This window comes from Chelonoidis abingdonii, chromosome 22, assembly GCF_003597395.2.
Source record: "Chelonoidis abingdonii isolate Lonesome George chromosome 22, CheloAbing_2.0, whole genome shotgun sequence".
Classification (NCBI taxonomy): domain Eukaryota; kingdom Metazoa; phylum Chordata; order Testudines; family Testudinidae; genus Chelonoidis; species Chelonoidis abingdonii.
In genome coordinates, this window is record NC_133790.1 from 7,450,619 (window position 1) to 7,471,931 (window position 21,313).

Genomic DNA, 21,313 nt, shown 5'->3' on the forward strand with positions numbered 1-21,313 from the left:
ATAAGCCCCCCCATTTCAGTGGCTTCTTTTTTTTGTCAAGTTGCACTAGTGGTGCAGCACAAAGAAACTCCTTCGACCAGGCTCTTAGGAGATACAAAAAAAGAGAACTATGAATGTGTGAAAAAGGTCTCCAATTCTTCCACCTACTCAGACCCCTTCACCCACCAGCAGACTTCCCACGCTCCTCTCCCAGAGTGCCCCCCTCTGGCCAACACCTTCCCCTCACCCAGATATCCCCCCTCCACTCAGGGATCCCCAAGTGCCCCCGCTCCCTGACCTGCGCTCCCCCACTCCGCTCAGCGCGCCCCCATGTGCCTCCCTCTATCAAGTCCCCACTTCCCCTCCCCTTCCAGTGCTCCCACCTCACTATCTCTCCCGGGCCCCCCAACCTCACCGACAGCCCCTCAGCGCCGCTCCCTCCATACTCCCGCCCCTTCATTCAGCCTCTCGCCGGGACCGGGCTCAGGTTTCCCGCCGGAATTGCAGAGCTCTGCACCTCGTCACCGCCGCCTCGCTCGCTGAGTCTGGTTGGCTGTTTGCGAGCTCACGTGACTGAGACCGGCTCCTGCGATTGGCTGTTTTGGGGAGAAGCCTGTTGCCCGGGTGATGGGGATGGCGCTCTAGCCAGTTGGTGGAGGTTCCTGAAGCCTCTGGCTGTGGTAGCGGTGGCTGCTTGGTCCCCCCTCGCCCGGCTCGGCCATGGCCAGCGTGCACGAGAGTCTCTACTTCAACCCTATGATGACCAACGGGGTGGTGCACGCCAACGTGTTCGGCATCAAGGACTGCGTCACCCCCTACAAGATGGCGCTGCTGGTGCTGCTCAGCGAGCTCGGCCGGGCCGGGGCTCAGCTCAGCCTGCTGGAGAGGCGGCGCCTCAACCGGCTGCTGCTGCCGCTGCTGCAGGTCGGGGGGCAACGGGCGGCCTGAGGAGGGGAGCAGGCGCGGGCAGTGGGAGGGGATGGAGATCTCCCCAGGTGGAAGGAGTTGGGCTGCCCCCAGGTAATAGGGGGTCTGGACATCACCAGTGCGGGGGCGCAGGAGAAAAAGGCCGCAAGTGTTTCTAGAGCGTGGATCTTGCTCCTGGATCTAAGGGAGGGTGGAGAGGAACTGTCACTAGATAAGGGCTGGGGTTGGGAATCTACTGCAGAATAAATGAATAAAATATAAGTAAATTAATTAATGGAGATATATCCGTCTCCTAGAGCTGGAAGGGACCTTGAAAGGTCATTGAGTCCAGCCCCTTACCTTCACTAGGAGGACTAAGTACTGATTTTGCCCCAGATCCCTAAGTGGCCCCCTCAAGGATTGAACCCTGGGTTTAGCAAGCCAATGCTCAAACCACTGAGCTATCCCTCCATCTGTAAAGAAGAGCCTTACACAATTCTCCCTGCTCATCACTTGGGGCAAGTGAAATGTTGCTAGTGTAATAAGGTGGCTAAGTATTTTTCGTGATTATTATGGAATCATAAAAGTCATCAAGTCCAGCCTCCTGTGCTGAGGCAGGACCAAGTAAACCTAGACTGTTCCTGACAGGTGTCTGTCCAATCTATTCTTAAAATTCTCCAATGACTAGTATTCCACAGCCTCTCTTGGAAGCCTGTTCCAGAATTTAACTACCTTCCAGATGTTCTCATAGATAGAAAGCTTTTTCTAATATCTAACCTTTGTCTCTCTTGCTATAGATTAAGCTATTACTACTTGTCCTGTCTCCAGTGGACATGGAGAAAATTGATCACAGTCCTCTTTGTAACAGCCATTAACATGTAGAGTGCTGTAAAGTTGCCATTTTTTCTGGGTCCAAATTGACTGTTTGTTTGGATTTCTAAAATTGATTTATCATTTTGTATAGGGTCCTGATATGACGCTGTCACGATTGCATAAGGCTATTGAAGAATCCTGCCTTAACTTAGCAAATTCTGTGCAAATAAGGTAATTTATTTGCTCTATCCTTTGGCTGGGGATTGTATACTGCTTTACTAGAGAGATGGGGCCATGTTATCTAATCATCTTTTTCCTTTTTATTAGCTTCTGTGATTTATATGATTATTACCAAAGAAAGTGATTTAAATCATAAACATAACTGATATTTTAAATTTAGTTGATTTTTAGAGAATATATTTCCTTGGAGACTAGAAAGGGAAAAAAAAGAGGGAAAGAAAGTGTAGCATACAGCATATTTTTTCCTTACAGTAACTACCACTCAGCCTATACTTTGATGATTTAACATGTTGTGATTTGGTTAATTGAACAGTTCTTCTTGTCAGATAGAAAAAATAATCACATGTAATTTCTTTTTTGAAAGTGATTGGTGATCATTTTTCCCAGATGTTCAAAAATTTAGAAATACTTTTGGTATAAGTGAACTAATAACCATTTGGTTTCATTTAGGTTTGTGTCTCATTCTTCCAATACCTGAAATGAGGAAGAGTTTTTCATGTGAGATTCATTTTGGTGGTCAGGATTGGAAGGGAATATTTCTATAAACTTCTTTTCCCTGTTTAGGATAAAACTGATGGCAGAAGGGGAGTTGAAAGACATGGAACAATTTTTTGATGACCTTTCAGATTCATTTACTGGGACAGAACCAGAAGTTCACAAAACAAGTGTAGTAGGTAAGTATTTTATATTCTTTTACTTTTGTCCTGGAAATCCATTCATAATACAGATTTTCTTTTTATATTTGAAAAACAATTACAAGCACACTAGTTAAGACAAATACTTAGTCTTTGTATAAAACCGTATACAGAGAATGCATCTGTTCAAAAATGTTTCACATTGCAACGCCATTAGCAGTTCTCATTGATCTTAATAGGCGTTCTATGATCAGATTACCTGTGGAATTGGGCCCTAAAGTAAATTTGACAATGCACCTGAGAGGCAGTGAGAATTATTGGGCCACTTTTATAGATTGGTATACTGAGACGCTGAGGTGAAGTGAAATGCAAGTTTACATTTCCAGTTAGTGCTGGAACCAGGAATACTGACTTTCAGTCTCTGATCTAAAACTACAAGGCACCAGCTATCTTTCTCTGTGTTCAAATGTAACTAACAAATATTTTCCTCGTATAGGTTTATTTCTGCGCCACATGATCTTGGCATACAACAAGCTTTCTTTCAGTCAGGTCTATAAACTTTACACTGCACTTCAACAGTACTATCAGAATGATGAGAAAAAAACAGAAATTGATGAGACCGATATGGAGCTGACAAATACTGAAGAACTCGAAGGGAAAATGGAAAAAGAAGAACTCGATGTACCTCTAAGGTAATTATTAATGATTTCTGTAAAGTCTTTCCACTTTCTAGAGAGTCTTCCACACTAATCGTATTAAAAATTCCTCTTTACGTGTCAAAACAGGGATTCAAAACTTTGACCAAATAAAGGACACACTCACAGTAAAGAAGTATCCTATCTTTGTTAATATCATGATAAACCTTATGCATATGTTATCACAGGTAACTAGGCAGGCACAGCCTTTGGGATTCTAACTCAGGTAGTAGAGCAGATTGCAACTGCTTTGATCTTCAATGTGGAGGCATAACCTCCTATCTAGAGTACAGGTTCCAGAAAGCAATTTTCAATTACTGTGTTTTTATTTATTTAGATTAAAATAATAAAAAGACACTTATACAAGGCTCTAGGTACTCTTAAGGTATAATTGGTAGTACAACAAAACTCCCAGCAGCATTAAAATGATAGATCAAATAGGAACTCAGCCAGCCATCTTAAAAAAAACAAAACTGGAAAAATCAACCCGCCTTTCCATCCCTTCATCATTCTTAGAAGCTAACCTCAGCCATCTCCAAAACCCTGTGGAACAGTGTGCTTGGATGGAACATCTCATGCTCCAGCTGTTTTTATTGTGGAGTGGCTTGCTTTATATTATGGCATGAAAGGAGGTAGATGGGAATTTGATACTGTACTCTCATCTTTCTATAATGGCACCCTTCATTAATGGTAAACTCCATCATTTGAAGAGGATGGGTCATGGTTGTGTTTTTTTTTTTTGCAGAGAGCAAGATAAACTTTTTTTTTTTTTTTTTACATGTAGTCTTGGGATGGCCACTCGGTTTCTTTGGTGCCATCATGTGGCAGCATTTCTAAGCTACAACTCAAAAATCTGCAATAATTCTGTTTTCAATTAAACACAGTACCACTGTATAAGATGGCGGTGCCACTTTCTCTCCCTTCACTTGGCACTTTTGATTTTGTATGTCCCCTCTTAATAGTATTATTAATGCTAACAATGAAGATTTTAATGCATTAAAAGTGACTTTTTTTCAGCATGATCTTTTAAATAAAAGTAGTTTTCATATACACATTAAATTGTATTTTCAGTAGTTGGACTCTTCTGTGTCCCTGAGCTTTTCTGTGCCTTCCTGACAGTTGGGAATCTAGCTAATTGTCCTCAGAGTTTTACTTTTTGTTGTATATTTCTGTTTTCCTTTTAAACAAGGTTCTGTTCCTAGCAAAGCAGTTGCTTCTGGAACTAATCTTGCTGTGCAGAGTACCATGATCCTCTGTGTGATCAGCTTCCTTGAAATGATCATAAACATTGCTCACGTTGCTCATAGTCTGCTGACTGAAGATTAAAATTCAGCCATAGTCTCATTGCCAGTTGAGACATCAAGGTGGTATGTCTGTTCTTCTTCAGACATATCTATATACGTATTTAGTCTTTTGTCTAGTAAAGCCTATGATTATGTGTCTGACTACTATTTGTGACTTCCATGTGCCAGGTTTTATTCTTCCTTAAAGTTTTTAATCTCTCTAATCCTGGTTACTTTTCACACTTCCAGTTGAGCACTGATGATGTACCATAATACTTTGTAAACTAAAATTGTGCATGTGTGTGTGGTCTCTAATTAAATGTACTTAATTTTATATCTCCCTCCAATATACTTACTTTATTATAGCTACAATATAAGCTACACAGCTGTAGCCTTCTGATTCCTTTTCACTGCTTTTATTTCTAACCATTGTTTGTTTAACAGGGAAGAGGAAATATCTTGTAGTGGGCCTCTCTCCCAGAAGCAAGCAGAATATTTTCTTTCTCAGCAGGTATGTTAATTCTGACTAGTGCTGGGAAATAATTCATAATGTAAATTTCACCTCTGTGTTTGTGAATTATCAACAAACATCACACTTTCTTGGATTAATTAGAAATGATTTTGTTGAATAATTCTCGGTTTATATCTCGTGTGTGAATAAGTTCATTGTGAGTACTTGAAATTCAAACAGTTTTAACTGGACACACAAGTCGTGGAATGAGTCTATTCCTTGAGTGTTTCAGAATCAGCTTTCCAATGGGAATATTTGTAGTTTTTACTTTCCAGTTGGTTTCTCCAAAATGTGTTTAAAACTTTCTGTTTCATTGCTCATTCCTGCAAGTAAGTATTTGCAAAGAAACTAAACACACAAAGAGCACAACCAGACCTCTGAAGCATGGTAGCAATATTAAATATGTATAATAGCATAAAGTACTTCTTATATATTTGAAGGTCTCTAAGCAATTGTTAAATGCTACTAGTCTCTTTAATTCTACATCTACATCTAGTGTACAATTTTTGTTTACACTCTTGCTGCTGTGCTGTTATGTAAATTTATGAATTTAACTACAATGGCATCATATTTTGACTTCGTTCTAGATTTTTAACTAATTTATTGTGTAGTATCCTGCATGTGTATAGAAGTAATCTCTCCAAATAAAATGACAATATTATGTAGCAAGAGAAATCAAAATGTTCAGTGATTTTCCTGAGATCTGGAGTCTTGTGATGATTTATGATTACTATAATAACTGGATTTTTTTGTTTGTTTCCCATTTATCAGTATTCTTTCCAAAGCAAATAAAATGATTTGGTTTTGTATTGCTACCTGAATTTTTTGCGAGCAGTCAGATATAAATTTAAGTCAGAAGTCCAATATAATCAATCTCCAAAAAGAGAAACTTGAAGAAATCTCTATCTTAAACTGTTTTTTCCGTGTTAGTCAAAGCAATTGTGGTCTCTCTAAATGTGAATACTGCAATTCAATTGAGAGTAAAATTGCTATTGGCAATATTTAAACATGATAGCAGACATAACCCATATGAAATTTTATGTAATTGAAGCTATATAGATAATAAATTGACTAGAATCTATATAATAATCTACTGCTCCATTCCTAGTTACTTAACAACAATTTGCCCTTTTATTCTAGGCTTCTTTATTAAAGAATGACGAGACAAAGGCTCTTACTCCAGCATTTTTACAAAAGGAATTGAACAATTTGCTGAAGTTTAATCCAGACTTTGCTGAAGCAGTAAGTGTCTTTCCCCCTCAACCCAACATGCTCACGGGACAGTTCTTCCTATTTCATAGACTTTAAGGTCAGAAGGGACCATTATGATCATCTAGTCTGACCTCCTGCACAATGCAGACCACAGAATCTTACCCACCCACTCCTGTATCAAACCTGTGTCTGAGCCGTTGAAGTCCTCAAATCATGGTTTAAAGACTTCAGGATGCAGAGAATCTTCCAGCAAATGACCCCTGCCCCACACTGCAGAGGAAGGTGAAAAACCCGCAGGGCCTCTGCCAATTTGCCCTGGAGGAAAATTCCTTCCTGACCCCAAATATGGTGATCAGCTAAACCCTGAGCATGTGGGCAAGACTCACCAGCCAGACACTCAGGAAAGAATTCTCTGTAGTAGGGAGACCAGATGGTAAATGTGAAAAATCGGGACAAGGGGTAGGGGGTAATGAGTGCCTATATAAGAAAAAGCATCAAATATCAGGACTGTCCCAATAAAATCGGGACATCCTGGTCATCCTGCTCTGTAGTAACTTAGATCCCACCCCATCTAATATCCCATCTCAAACCATTCGGCATATTTACCGCTAATAGTCAAAGATCAATTAATTGCCCAAATTAGGCTATCCCACTATACCATCCCCTCTATAAACTTTTCAAGCTTAGTCTTGAAGCCAGATATCTTTTGCCCCCACTACTCTCTTTGGAAGGCTGTTCCAGAACTTCACTCTGATGGTTAGAAACTTTTGTCTAATTTCAAGTCTAAACTTCCTGATGGTCAGTTTATATCCATTTGTTCTTGTGTCCGCATTGGTACTGAGCTTAAATAATTCCACTCCCTCTCTGGTATTAATTCTTCTGATATATTTATAGAAGGCAATCATATCTCCCCTCAGTCTTCTTTTGGTTAGGCTAAACAAGCCAAGCTCTTTGGGTCTCCTTTCAAAAGACAGGTTTTCCATTCCTCGGATCATCCTAATAGCCCTTCTCTGTACCTGTTCCAGTTTGAATTCATCCTTCTTAAACATGGGATACCAGAAGTGCACGCACTATTTCTTGTCTCACCAATGCCTTGTATAATACAGTACTAACACTTCCTTATCGCTACTGGAAATACCTTGCCAGATGCATCTCGAGACCACATTAGCTTTTTTCATGGCCATAACACATTGGTGGCTCATGGTCATCCTGTGTTCAACCAAAACTCCAAGGTCCTTCTCCTCTATTACTTCCAACTGATGCATCCTCAGCTTATAACAATGATTCTTGTTATTAATTCCTAAATGCATGATCTTGTACTTTTCACTATTAAATTTCATCCTATTACTATTATTCCAGTTTACAAGGTCATCCAGATCTTCCTGTATGATATCCTGGTCCTTCTCTGTACTGACAATCCCTCCCAGCTTCATGTCATCCGCAAACTTTATCAGCACATTCCTACTTTTTATGCCAAGGTCAGTAATAAATAAGATTGGTCCCAAAACTGATCCCGGAGGAACTCCACTAGTAACCTCCCTCCAGTCTGACAGTTCATCTTTCAGTACAACCCATTGTAGTCTCCCCTTTAACCAGTACCTTATCGACCTTTCAATTTTCCTATTGATCTCCATCTTTTCCAATTGAGCTGCTAATTCCCTATGTGGAACCGTATCAAATGTCTTACTGAAATCGAAGTAAATTAGATCCATTGTGTTTGCTTTGTCTAAAAAATCTGTTATCTTCTCAAAGAAGATGAGGTTGGTTTGGCACGATCTACCTTTGTAAAACCATGTTCTATTTTGTCCCCATTACCAGTGACCTCAATGTCCTTAACTACTTTCTCTTTCAAAAATTTTTCCAAGACCTTGCATACTACAGATGTCAACCTAACAGGTCTGTAGTTGCCCGGATCACATTTTTTCCCTTTCTTAAAGATAGTTCCTATCTTAGCAATTCTCCTGTCATATGGTACAACTCCTGAGTTTACAGATTCATTAAAAATTCTTGCTAATGGGCTTGCAATTTCATGTGCTAGTTCCTTTAATGTTCTTGGATGAAGATTATCTTGGCCCTCCAATTTAGTCCCTTTAAGCTGTTTGAGTTTGGCTTCTACCTCGGATGTGGTAATATCTGCTTCCATATCCTCATTCCCATTTGTCATCCTACCATTATCCCTAAACTCCTCATTAAAGATTGAGGCAAAGTATTTGTTTAAATATTGGGCCATGCTTAGATTATATATTCTTAACCCCGACTCCATCCTCTGTGTTTAGTGGTCTCACTTCTTTCTGGTTTTCTTCTTATTTATATGGCTATAGAACCTTTTACTATTGGTTTTAATTCCCTTTGCAAGGTCCAACTCTACATGGCTTTTGGCCTTTCTCACTTTATCCCTACATGTTCTGACCTCAATAAGGTAGCTTTCCTTGCTGATTACTCCCATCATCCACTCCTTGTAGGCTTTCTGCTTTTTCTTAATCCTTTCTCTGAGATGCTTGCTCATCCAGCTTGGTCTACAACTCCTGCCTATGAATTTTTTCTCCTTTCTTGTTTGTACTGTACACTGAAATACAAAACATTTTGTGTAAATCTGTATTATCTCTGTGAATGCTAATATAGTATTTTAGGATGGGACTCCTTTTAAAGGCACAGAGCATAATTCAGTTAAGTACTTACATGTGTCCAACTTCAAGCATAGGTTCCATTGACTTGAGTGGCACTACTCAAGTGCAAAAAGTTAGGCATATGCTTAAGTTCCTTTTTGAAATGGGGCCTAAGACTGACTTGTCTTTCTGACATTAAGTTGTCTTGACTAACATGAAACAGTTACGGTCCTAAACATTGTGAATGTAAGAAATGTGCCGGTGATCAGTACTAGATGGAGTGTGCACTGGCTATTGATTACTTACATTGATTTCTGGTTATTAAAAGAAGTCTGAACTGTGAAAGTGAAATGCATTTGACAGAATAATGTCAGTCTGAGCCTGTACTTCATGTTTTGGGCCTGATCCTGTAGCCCTACCCATGTGAGCAGTCTCACATGAGTAAGTGCTGTAGCTTCATGCCTTCTATGTAGACATCTTGCCTCAGAACCACTGGCTGGTGGGAGATGTTGAAAATGTTAACTGTGGTGAGCAAGCCTTTCCTTGTTCCATTTTGGAGCAGGGTCATTTGATATAACGGAAACATGATCAGCTTTATCCCAGTAGTTCTGAACTGTATAAATCATGTTGTTTGCATTGATATTTCCTGCTAAACTCACTCTCATTCACAGAAGATCCTACTGCCACCTTTCTCAGTAAGATACAACATACATCTAAAAATGGTGTTACCAATTCTGTTTTAATTAAAGCTGATTCTGCTTTAAATTTTAGCATTATTTAAGCTACTTAAATAGTCTTAGAGTACAAGACGTCTTCAGTTCAACACACAGCCTCCTTCACTATTTTGACCGTTTGATTCTCACTGGAGCAGAAAGCAAAAGCAATGGAGATGAAGGTTATGGCCGAAGTCTGAGATACGCTGCTCTTAATCTAGCTGCACTGCATTGTCGGTTTGGCCATTAGTAAGTTAATACATCTTGTTGCATAGTTAAGAAACACAAGATAGACCTTGTGCTGCTATTGTTTTCTGAAAATTAGATGAGGAGGAGGAGGACTCTGTAGTTGCGGAGCAAGCACAGATGGGCTGTGTTTGTAACTGTCCTTGAATCTTGATTTGATTTTTAACATCCATTCAGTCCTCCTGTTGGCTGAACCATTTGAAGTATACTAAGATTTGAGGTTCTTTATATGTCCAATTACAATGGTTTCCCAGGGAATTAGATCTCTACCTGCTGCAATTCCATGACCATACATAGGTCAGAAGGTATGAGTGCTTATTTATAACTGATACATGTTCAGGAGCAACTCTAGCTCCCAACCTATTACTCTCGCAAAGATAATGATCAGATGAGGTGGAGAGAGTACTTTGCAGGTGTTTTATTTTTTAAAAAAAATCTCTTGGAGTTGGCGTATTGTTTCTGCAGTGCTGTAGATATGCATGGTGTTCTGCAGACAAATGAGAGCAGTCCCTGCCCCAAAGAAACCTGTAATGTAGGCCTGCATACATTGCCACGTGACTGGACAAATCACGGTGATGATGGGAGGTGGGTCAGGAAGATGATGATGAGTACAAACACTTTCTACCTAGGCAGGTATTTTATATGGCACTCATCAGAATAATTTCAGAGCATATTTCAACATATACATGTGCTTTAAGGCTTGGTAATGGGTTACAATTAATTTCTCATGAAATGTAGGGTCTATCTTTTATATATCATCAGCCTTAAGACTAACAAAAAAGAGGATGTGAGGAAATTCTCTCTCATCTGAACTGTTTAGTTGGAGTTCACTTCTGAGTGGGATATGTATCATTTAGATCAGTATACGTTTGAGACTTCATAATACTACTTGTCATTGTTAACAGAATATTAATGTGCTGTATCTTTGATTTGTTGATAGTCAGCAAGCTGAGCTTGCTCTCCAGGAAGCCATCAGAATTGCACAGGAGTCCAATGATCATGTTTGCTTGCAGCACTGCTTGGTAAGGCAGCCATGCTTAGGGGATACATTGCCTTTGTCTTAGCCATCTGTCTCTCAACTCAGTTAGACTTTTGATGCATTTTCTGTAGCTATATCTAGTGTTTGTAGTAATTTTAATATTATTTCACTGCCTCAGGATGACTTTTTGGTTCTTAATTTCTTCAGTAAATATCGAGCTGTCCAGAGATTTTGGGGTTTTGTTTTAGTTGTGCAACTCTGGTTGATTTTAGTGGGAGTCATACGTTTAAACCCATACACAGTGCTTTGAATGGTTAAGTCTTTGCACTTTTAAGAACTTTGTTCAAGATAATTTATAAAAGCCTTTTTTCCCCGTATCCCTCTGTCCTGAGAGTGAGCGTAAGGCTCTCAGCCAATAGAAAGAGGAAAAAGACAAAGATTTTAGTTTCTCTCTTCTCCCCCCCCCCTTTTTTTTTGTCAACTTCTTTTTCAGCTCTTTCCTGTCCATAATAGACTAACTAATAGAGTGTGTTTATAGTGATGGGGGTTTTTTATTTACAACTAGAGAGCACTCAGCAGAGGTTCCTGTCTAAATCTATGCAGTGTAAACAGTGCTCTTGCTAAGAGGGGTGATCCACTTGATAAACTTCCATAGACTAGGCCTCTTCCTCTGCCTTCCCAAACACGCTGCAGCATAATGGCTCAGTTTTAAGCTCTGCTTTTTGGCTCAGGAAGTTTCAAGCACTTTGTTACATTCGACCCGTGAGAGGAGAAAGAAGAGCTCCTATTAACCCTTCTTCATATCAAGTGGACAACATATGTATCTGAAGGGAGCTCTCAGAGTGACACAGGTCACCTGTTTCTCCTTGGAGAAGCAGAGCAGGTTCTAAGGCTTCCAAGTCTTGTTGATTTTGAGATTATATTGAGGAAACTTACAGGTCCAAGGTGAAAACCACCACTTTCTAGCAAGGCTCATTCCATGAGAGTCAGTCTATCTCTTGGACTGAGAGAGGATGTTGTCCCAGAAGTCCTGTGGAAGGTAACCCTGTGAGTGCCTTGCATAATATACTATACCGTTCCAGACTTGACATGGAAGCGTCCTGGGCTGCTGCCTTCCATAGGAGGGACTCTGATTCTATAGTCAATTGTGTTTTGTTTTGTTTTTTAAGTTACTACATACATTTTTGTGTCCCCTCTCTCTTTTTTTAATGGTTGCACAAAAATATTGTACATGACATTTTACATCATGCCTTTGCAATGATCTTTTTATCTTGTTCCCATACCAGAGTTGGCTGTACATTTTGGAGCAGAAGAGATCAGATAGCTGTGTCCTGTTAGAACACTCTGTGAAAAAAGCTGTACATTTTGGATTGCCAGTAAGTCTCTCAGCCCTCAACTTTATTCTAGGACAAGGAGAAGGGGGTGTGTGCACTCACATATAGTGTATGATCTGTAGCTTTTCTTTTTGCTGATCTTATGAGTCTGTATAGCTGAGATTTACCCAATCTGTTTTACATTACAAAATCTGCCTTTTTTCTATCTTTTAAAAACATAATTAAATTAAAAACCACAGTGGACTTGCTCCCATAGGGATCTTTGGCTTTCACCCCCATTTCTCCCTGTCCCAGCTGCTGGGTCTTGCAGGGCAGCCTTCTCTCAGCAAGTCTCATGCCAGCTTCCTCCCCATCTCCTGGCTGTTAGAATGTAGTTCTCTCCTGTTTTTCTGTTTGAGATAAGAGAACGAGCTGCACTCGAAGAAATAGTGTAGCTCACATTGGGGAAGCTGAGAGTAGACGTTAGATTATTTAGAGAGCGGGCTACCCTCTGATACCCAAGAACAAATAGAAAACTCAGCCACAAGATTGCTGGGAGTGAGGAAATAAAAGTCATGGGGAAAACTGGGTTGGGGTGAGGAATCAGGTGGGGTGCATACAACAAAGAATTGAGAACTAATTGTGTAGATGGTGTATGAGCCCTGAAAGGGGGAAATTGTATTTTTTGAGGGAGTGTCAGGGGAAAAGCAGAAAGTTCTGTGTGTGTGCAGAAGTGTGCGTGTGAGTACTTTATCATCGGAGTGACTCAGATATAAACACCAGCTTCCCAGCTGCAGGACCAGGGGGTGGGAAACCCCACATTCTCCTTTTGTCCCATTACAAGATGGTATTATTAACTATGTATATGAAGAAATCCCTGTAGCGGCATTTTGTCATCTGTACTGAATAATAACTTGGTTTTTTAGGTGGGAATTTTGATAGTTTGTGCTTTCTGCTTAGTTGTAGTGTGTATATGTTTAATATGTTTGTTTTGATTTCCCTCTCTTTAGTATCTAGCTTCCTTGGGAATACAGTCCTTGGTTCAGCAAAGAGCTTTTGCAGGAAAGACCGCTAACAAGCTAATGGATGCCTTAAAGGACTCTGATCTGTTGCACTGGAAACATAGCTTGTCAGAGCTTATTGATATTAGTATAGCACAGAAAACTGCCATTTGGAGACTATATGGTCGCAGGTATTTTCTCTCATCAAACTTTGTTTCTTATATATGTTGTAAATGTTGCAAGCAATGCCTTTACTATAAGTTGTACAAGTGCACAAGCAACTGCATCTGTTTAATGTGCTGAAACCAAATGTATAGGCTATTATTCAGGAGATGTTGGGGGAATTTTTGTTTTCCTAGTTCAGCTCATTTAAAAAACTGTCTGGCGGAACTATGAGGAGTTTGGTGACACCTTAAAGTCTAACAGATTTATTTCAGCAGAAGAAATGAGGTTTTTTTACCCATGAAAGCTTATGCCCAAATTAATCTGTTAGTCTTTAAGGTGCCACTGGACTCGTTGTTTTTGTGGATGCAGACTAACATGGCTACCTCTCAGATACAGTCTATAGGAGAGATTTTAGTCCCTATGTTATATCTGTAAATAGAGCAAAGTTTTAATGTCTCTATTTACCTATCCTCAACATCACCTTATAGAAACTGTGTTCAGCTCTTAGCTGGGTTGATGCCTTGTTCATGAGCACTCGATGTGCTGGCACAGTGGGGAGGTCCTGGGTAGCAGTTGCTTACAACAAAAGGGGGAAACTCTAAAGCTAGAAGGCCGGAGAACCAATCTGTGGCAATTTATCATGACTTTTGGAATGTAGATTAGAAATCTCTGATGTTTGTTGCATGAAAGTAAATGAAGCTCTTTTCACTGTAGCACCATGGCACTTCAGCAAGCCCAGATGTTGCTGAGCATGAACAGTCTAGAAGCTGTAAATGTAGGTGTTCAGCAGAATAACACGGAATCTTTTGCTGTAGTGTTGTGTCACCTGGCTGAGCTACATGCAGAACAGGTGAGGCTTACATTGAATTGCACAAAAAGATCGTGGGTGAAGATTCAAAGGCCTGTGATAAAAAGTGGCTTTTGTTGATGAACTGTGTGCATGTGTGGTTCTGATCAACATTTTGGCAGGTGAGGGAAATTTAGTTTTTCCTCTTAACAGTTGTTTGTGTCTCATAGTACAGGGATGAAATTAAGGAAAGGAAAATAGTGCTTGCACTATTACTTGCTCATCATACTCCTGTTCTTGTGTTGCAGGGATGCTTTGCTGCTGCTTCGGAAATATTGAAACATTTAAAAGAGAGATTCCCTCCCAGTAGTCAGCATGCACGGGTAAGGTGTGGCTCTTATTGCACAGAGAAAATACACATTCACATGACAGAGTTATATGTTGGGGGTAAGATCTGATTTTCTTAATTCCTACTGTACCTGTATAAAATGTGTTTTTCATTAGAAAATCTGAATTGGTTTCATATACATCTTGTCACTAGAGAGAAAACTAAAACTTTTTGCACAAAGTCACAAGCCATTAAAACATTATGCACCACAGTTGGAAACATGAGAAAGTTATCTCATTAGTGCCTCCCGAGTGAAGAGCTATTTGTATTTTCATTCCATGCCCTCTGTTCATTCTGTGCAGCTTACCTGTAATGCTAGCTGTATCATATTTAACTCCCTCAGAGGGCATTATCAGGATTAAAAGTTTGTAAAGTGCTATACAAGTACTCTGAGCTAAGAGAAGAGGCTGTGATTTCTTGTGGCACTGGGAAACACGCTAATGGAGTAAATCTGTAGGACAGCATCTATGTCGTTCTAAAGCTTTTCTAGATCCAGCAAACTTATTTTTTTTCCAATCTTTTCCTTTTCTATGTTACAAAGGGAGCCATACTGTCCAAAAACAATTATTCAGGACATAACTAGAGGAAATAATTTTGTTTTAAATGTGATCCTGTAAGCTTTGTTGGGGTTCTTTTGCCATATTTCTTTAGTAGACTTACACATCTACTGAAGTTGTTTATTAATACAATGTGTAACATCCAACAAACTGGGACAGCTTCTTTTAATAAACACAAGTATAGTCAGTTATGTCTGTAAATAGCATGCTTTAATGTTAGGGCTGTCAAGCAATTAAAAAAATTAATTGCACATTTAAACAATAATAGAATACCATTTATTTCAAAACTTGTGGATGATTTTTACATCTGCAAATATATTGTTTTCAAATACAACACAGAATACAAAGTGTACAGTGATTACTTTAAATTTATTTTTTTACAAGTATTTTGCACTGTAAAAAACAAAAGAAATAGTATTTTTCAATTCACCTAATACATGTACAGTAGTGCAATCTCTTTATCATGAAAGTTGAACTTACAAATGTAGAATTATGTACAAAAAAAGTCTGCACTCAAAAACGAAACAATGTAAAACTTTAGAGCCTACAAGTCCACTCAGTCCTATTTCTTGTTCACCCAATCGCTCAGACAAACAAGTTTATTTACATTTGCAGGAGATAATGCTACCTGCTTCTTGTTTATAATGTCACCTGAAAGTGAGAACAGACGTTCTCATGGCACTGTTGTAGCTGGCATCGCAAGATATTTACGTGCCAGATGCACTAAAGAGTCATATGTCCCTTCATGCTTCAACCATCATTCCAAATGACATGTGTCCATGCTGATGCTGGGTTCTGCACAATAACAATCCAAAGCAGTGCGGACTGATGGAGGTTCGTTTTCATTATCTGAGTCAGATGCCACCACCAGAAGGTTGATTTTCTTTTTTTGGTAGTTTGGTTTCTGTAGTTTCTGCATTGGAGTATGAATTCTGAAAAACATGCTCCACACCTCGCCCCTCTTAAGATTTTGGGAGGTACTTCAGATTCTTAAGCCTTGAGTTGAGTGCTGTAGCTCTCTTTAGAAATCTCACATTGGTACCTTCTTTCCGTTTTGTGAAATCTTCAGTGAAAGTGTTCTTAAAATGAATGTGTGCTGGGTCATCATCCAAGACTGCTATATCATGAAATATATGACAATATGCAGGTAAAACAGAGCAGGGGATATACAGTTCTCCCCCAAGAAGTTCAATCACAAATTTAATTTAATGTATTATTTTTTTAACAAGCGTCATCAGCATGGGAGCACGTCCTCTGGAATGGTGACCGAAGCATGAAGGGGCATACGAATGTTTAGCATACCTGGCACGTAAATACCTTGCAATGCTAGCTACAAAAGTGCCATAGAAATGTCTGTTCTCACTTTCTGGTGACATTGTAAATAAGAAGCAGGCAGCATTATCTCCTGTAAATGTAAACAAACTTGTTTGTCTGAGCAATTGACTGAACAAAAAGTAGGACTGAGTGGACTTGTAGGCTCTGAAATTTTACATTGTTTTGGTTTTGAGTGCAGTTATGTAACAAAAATCTACGTTTGTAAGTTGCACTTTCATGTCAAAGAGATTGCACTACAGTATTTGTATGAGGTGAATTGAAAAATACTATTTCTTATCATTTTTACATTACAAATATTTATAATAAAAAATATACACTTTGATTTCAATTACAACACAGAATACAATATATATTAAAATGTAGAAAAATGACCAAACTATTTAATAAATTTCAACTGGTATTGTATTGTTTAACATTGCAATTAAAACTGCAATTGCAATTAAATTTTTTCATCACGATTAATTTTTTTGAGTTAATTACATGAGCTAACTGCGATTAATATCTGTTGATTTAACTTTGAATCGCAAAATGAACATTCACCATTTCGTCTTAAAACTCATTTCTGTATACTTTTGGTTTAGCTGTGGATGCTGTTTGATCAGAAAATACAGTTTGATAGAGCTATGAATGATGGGAAGTACCATGTTGCCGATTCTTTTGTGGCAGGAATTACAGCACTTAATAGCATCGAAGGCGTGTACAGGTAAGAAACCATCAATCTACAGAAAAATCTTGCAATAATATCCCACTGAAATAAAGATGGAATAAAGTGCTTGCTGGAGATAATACGTTATTTGTCTCAGCATACCTTTCTTCAGTGAACTACAGTAATGTTTTCTTCTTCCTTAACTCTGCCATAATTATCCTAAAACAATGAGTTTGGTATAATCCATTTTACCCACCTCCCTGGGGTTATTTTAACGGCTATAAAGCATTTAAGCCCTAAATTTATAAATTATTCTATGACTATAGATCTCTTGCTCTCAGAGAATGCATTAATCTGTTTATTTTGGAATCTTTTCACTGTGGCTATCCCAGGAGCTAACTGCAATACAGAATTTATATAAAACCATTAGGAGAGTTGGGGCCTGGTTTTGCCATTGATCTATAGTGTGACCATGGGCAAGTTGCTTCATTTTTGGCTGTTACCCCATCTGTAGAATGGAGAGAATACTTCCCTTCCCTTATAAAGTGCTTTGAGATCTGTGGATGAAAAGTGCTATATAAAAGCTGCATGTTATTAACAGAACATGCCCACCAGGCCCTGGTTATAATTTACGCATTTAGGTAGAAAGTAATTTTACAAGTGTAGAAGCTGAGTACACAAAACACAAATGTGCTTTTCCATTGAGTCTAAAATATTATCATCTGGTAATGAAATTCTTTTTATTGTAGAAAAGCCATTGTATTGAAAGCTCAGAATCAAATGTCAGAGGCGCACAAACTTTTGCAGAAACTGTTGATCCACTGCCAAAATATAAAAAACACTGAGATGGTGATTAGGTAAGAACAGTTAATTTCCACAGATTTCCTTGAATATTAAAGCTACTTTACACTAATTAACATCAATAGTCACAATCTGTTCTGTATTTCTTTGTTAATTTGGAGTTTATCCACCATTTGGATAAGAAAATACTCTGATTTTATTAAATGTCGTATAGAAGAATTATTAAATGTAAAACTTTGAGTGGTGATAAGATGAAACAATACCATGGCAATATGAAAGTGCTTTCACTTGCTGAGCTAAATGAACTTGCTGGTACCAACACTGTTTTAAAAGAGAGTCATTTGGAATGGCCCCTAACTACACATGTTTGCACTCAACAAACTGAGTTTTAGTTTTGAAATGAAGTATGATAGGTAAACTTCCATTATCAAAGTGGATGTATGAATTGAATTCTTCATGGACAGTGTGAAAATTTTTTACGGGGAGGAGGAGGTGGTGTTTTGTTTTTTTGGGGTTTTTTTTCCTATGGCATGTGTGGGGTGTGGGTGGTTTGTTTGCAGGGTGTTTTTTTATAACAAAATTAAAAAATTGATATAAAGGATACTGTGAAGCTGAAATTTTGAATTTAGTTTTGAAAAGACTTCTAAGTAGTTTCAAGTACTAAATCTGCCCTGAGTGGATGTTTTGCAACCACAATTTCCTTTTAAAAAAAAAAAAAGAAAGAAAAAAAAAAAAGGCGGGTGGGGTGAGTTAGTTCCCCTGCTGAGTGAAAGAGCCACACAAACCAACTGTGCCTAAAATAAACTGGGAGATGTTTTCTCTCTACTCTGTGTCATCATAATCATCAGTGTTACTTATCACAATAGTATTTTATTCGTGGTAATTGGTGGGATCCCTTTTAACGATGAACTTCAGATTTATTGTGCATGTGGTATTTTAACTTATTAAGAATAAATGAGAGAGTACTATTAGGGATAAATAATTGACATCCACTTGCTTGTTCTCTGGAGGTTAGTGTGCTGGGGAAACACTTCAAAATTTTCAGCAAAACTGTGTCACTTTACATTTTTTACCTCTCTTTTTGGTTAGTGTACTTCTGTCAATAGCAGAGCTTTACTGGAGATCTTCATGTCATACAATAGCACTGCCTGTCCTGCTTCAAGCTCTTGCTCTTTCTAGAGAATACTGTCTACAGTACTTGGCCTCTGAAACTGTTCTGAACTTGGCTTTCTCCCAGGTAAGTTTAATTCATGTTTTCACAGGCTGCAAATCAAACATTTAGGTTATCAGTCTGGATATCATTGTTAGATTTAAGAACATAATCCTGTCAGGGTTCAGTTATTGCATCTAACGAATGAAATGTATTTCAAAATGTGAAGTCTTTCAAGGAAGTTTATAAAAACAATTGAATGTCATTGAGGCTTTTAGACTCAGTATGTTATAAAATATGCAGTTATAAGTTGGCACTGCCTTCACTTCTCCAATTGATATTTCTTATGCCATCTTGTTGACTTTGCGGTACCATAACTTGTTAACATGAGCTGGGTTTAAAAAGAACACAGGTTAATGGAGTTCATTCGTATTGCTTATTCTGGGCATATGGGGATCCTCGTTGTCAACACTGGGCAGTGTCTGCCAATCAATTCAGATTCCTACTGGCACTCACTGCCACAGTGCCTCATCTCTGTTAATGGAAACAGATTAGAACATTATGGGAAGAAGCTAAAAATCTTGTCTGGACTATCAGTTCCTTTTAAAACAGATGTGGCATTTGAATGGCTTATGTTGCCCTCACCAGAAATGGCTGCTATTTCATGTGGGCACCAATTTCAGACCAGCAAAGTATGTTTTTCTTTCAGCTAATTCTTGGTATTCCTGAACAAGCGCTGAATATTCTGCATACGGCAATAGAACCTATCTTGGCTCACGGGGCAGTACTGGACAAAGGCTGTGCCATGTTCTTGGTGGCCAAATGTCAAGTTGCTTCTGCAGCTTCCTACTCTCAACCAAAGAAGGCAGAAGGTAGAGTGAAGAATAATTATGCCCATTTATACTTCTCAGCTTTGAATGAACTACAATCCAATTTAGATATTTGAATTTTAATATACAGAGATATATTATCATTGGTAATAAAATCAAAAGAAAAACAAGGCAAGTAGTGTTATTGAATGGGAAGATTGGGGGTGGGGCAGGAGGGTCTGAGTCTGGACTCACAGTGTCACTGAGGCCAAAAGAACAATGTCCATCTTGAAAATTTACAATAGAGCTTTGTTTATCTGCACACTTTTTATCATCTACACCCTGCAGCAAAGCTTGAGTAGCAGAGGCTGTAGTTGTATGCCCATGTTGCCAAGACCATTATTTTTACAAAAGAGGCAATAAAATGTTTTTTCCCACATCATGAAGTATTTTAGAAATTGCTAAAACCTGTGCTTTTAATTTGAAAAATGAATTCATAATAGGCCTCCCTAGTGTGGGATTATACTGCAAGTGGTATTTATGTGAACACAATTTTAAATGGTGGACTTCCTCACCCTTTTGACAGCTCTGGAATCTGCTATCCTGAACCTAAATGAAGCCAAGACTTATTTTGCAAAAGTGGACTGCAAAGAGCAGCTCAGAGACGTTCTTTACTTTCAGGCCAGACTCTTCCACACCCTGGGAAAGATTCAAGAAAGAAACAAATGTGCCATGCTATTCCGTCAAGTACACCAGGAGCTGCCTGCTCACGGTGTTCCGTTAATTAATGCCTTCAAGTGAAGTGTTTAAAGCTGAGGCTTCCCTCTGTGTTTTCCTGCTGACCCCTCCCCCCACCCCCTTTTTGTTAATGTCTTCATTATGTTCAGTCAGCACTGTTTGGAAATAATTACCAATAAACTATGTTCTTCTGTTTAGAAGACTTTGTTTTTTACTTGTAATGATTTGTGGAAAGTAGATGTTTGCACACATCTCATTTTATTCTGTAAATGAGTAGTCATCTTCTGTAGTCACAAAATAGGAATCAGATTTTTGAAGAAAATGGCTGCAGTTCACAGATTTTATGCTAGGACCAACACTAAGAGGTATTGGCAGGAAAGGGTGTGTACGTGTGGAGGGGAGAGGGGTAGTGATGCAAATAATTCCTGATGTAACTAATGAGATGTTCATGCTGGTAAATGCAAAACTGCATGGAGATATTAGAGTAGAAATTACAGACAAAAGCTGCTTTTCTGCTAACTTAAAGTAACTGGTATTTCTTTGAATGTAGAATTTCATTTAAAACGTGTCTTTGCCTTTAATATGTTTGCAGGCACTATTTCTAGAGATGGTATTAGCAGAAAGGAAAGAAATAGAATACTATTGTGCAGGACCTTTGTCCCACTGCTTGCCCTCTCTATTGTGCTAAACAGACACATCTATGTGCAAAGAAAGTAAAACGGTAGATTCATTTGGTGCAGTGGGGAAACCTATATCAGCTTAAACGTTTTTATTGCAGATGCACTAATGAGTGTGTTTCCTGAGC

At 38.8% G+C, this 21,313-nt stretch overlaps 1 protein-coding gene across 3 annotated transcripts; it reads left to right on the forward strand.

Moving 5' to 3' along the window:
• Nucleotides 1-580: 580 nt before the first annotated feature.
• ANAPC5 (anaphase promoting complex subunit 5) lies at nt 581-20,705 on the forward strand. Of its 3 annotated transcripts, none has more exons than XM_032800587.2 (17): nt 581-903; nt 1,850-1,929; nt 2,503-2,612; nt 3,070-3,265; nt 4,996-5,062; nt 6,203-6,304; nt 9,652-9,842; nt 10,780-10,861; nt 12,105-12,194; nt 13,142-13,323; nt 14,012-14,147; nt 14,393-14,467; nt 16,946-17,067; nt 17,760-17,867; nt 18,901-19,048; nt 19,671-19,833; nt 20,357-20,705. In XM_032800587.2, the coding sequence occupies exons 1-17, from the start codon at nt 700-702 to the stop codon at nt 20,569-20,571; spliced, it is 2,271 nt and encodes a 756-aa protein (XP_032656478.1). In that variant the 5' UTR covers nt 581-699; the 3' UTR covers nt 20,572-20,705. The 3 variants fall into 3 exon arrangements, with proteins under 3 accessions (XP_032656478.1, XP_032656479.1, XP_074916265.1); XM_032800588.2 differs by having other exon boundaries at nt 595-903; nt 20,452-20,705; XM_075060164.1 differs by lacking the exons at nt 9,652-9,842; nt 10,780-10,861 and having other exon boundaries at nt 660-903.
• The last annotated feature ends 608 nt before the right edge of the window (nt 20,706-21,313 follow it).

Bases quoted from the DNA above. Each gene is read 5' to 3' on its own strand.
- ANAPC5 (XM_032800587.2), top strand. From the start codon at position 700: ATGGCCAGCGTGCACGAGAGTCTCTACTTCAACCCTATGATGACCAAC. The intron at 904-1,849 runs GTCGGGGGGCAA...CATTTTGTATAG, and splicing joins TGCTGCTGCCGCTGCTGCAG to GGTCCTGATATGACGCTGTC. The intron at 2,613-3,069 runs GTAAGTATTTTA...TTCCTCGTATAG, and splicing joins TCACAAAACAAGTGTAGTAG to GTTTATTTCTGCGCCACATG.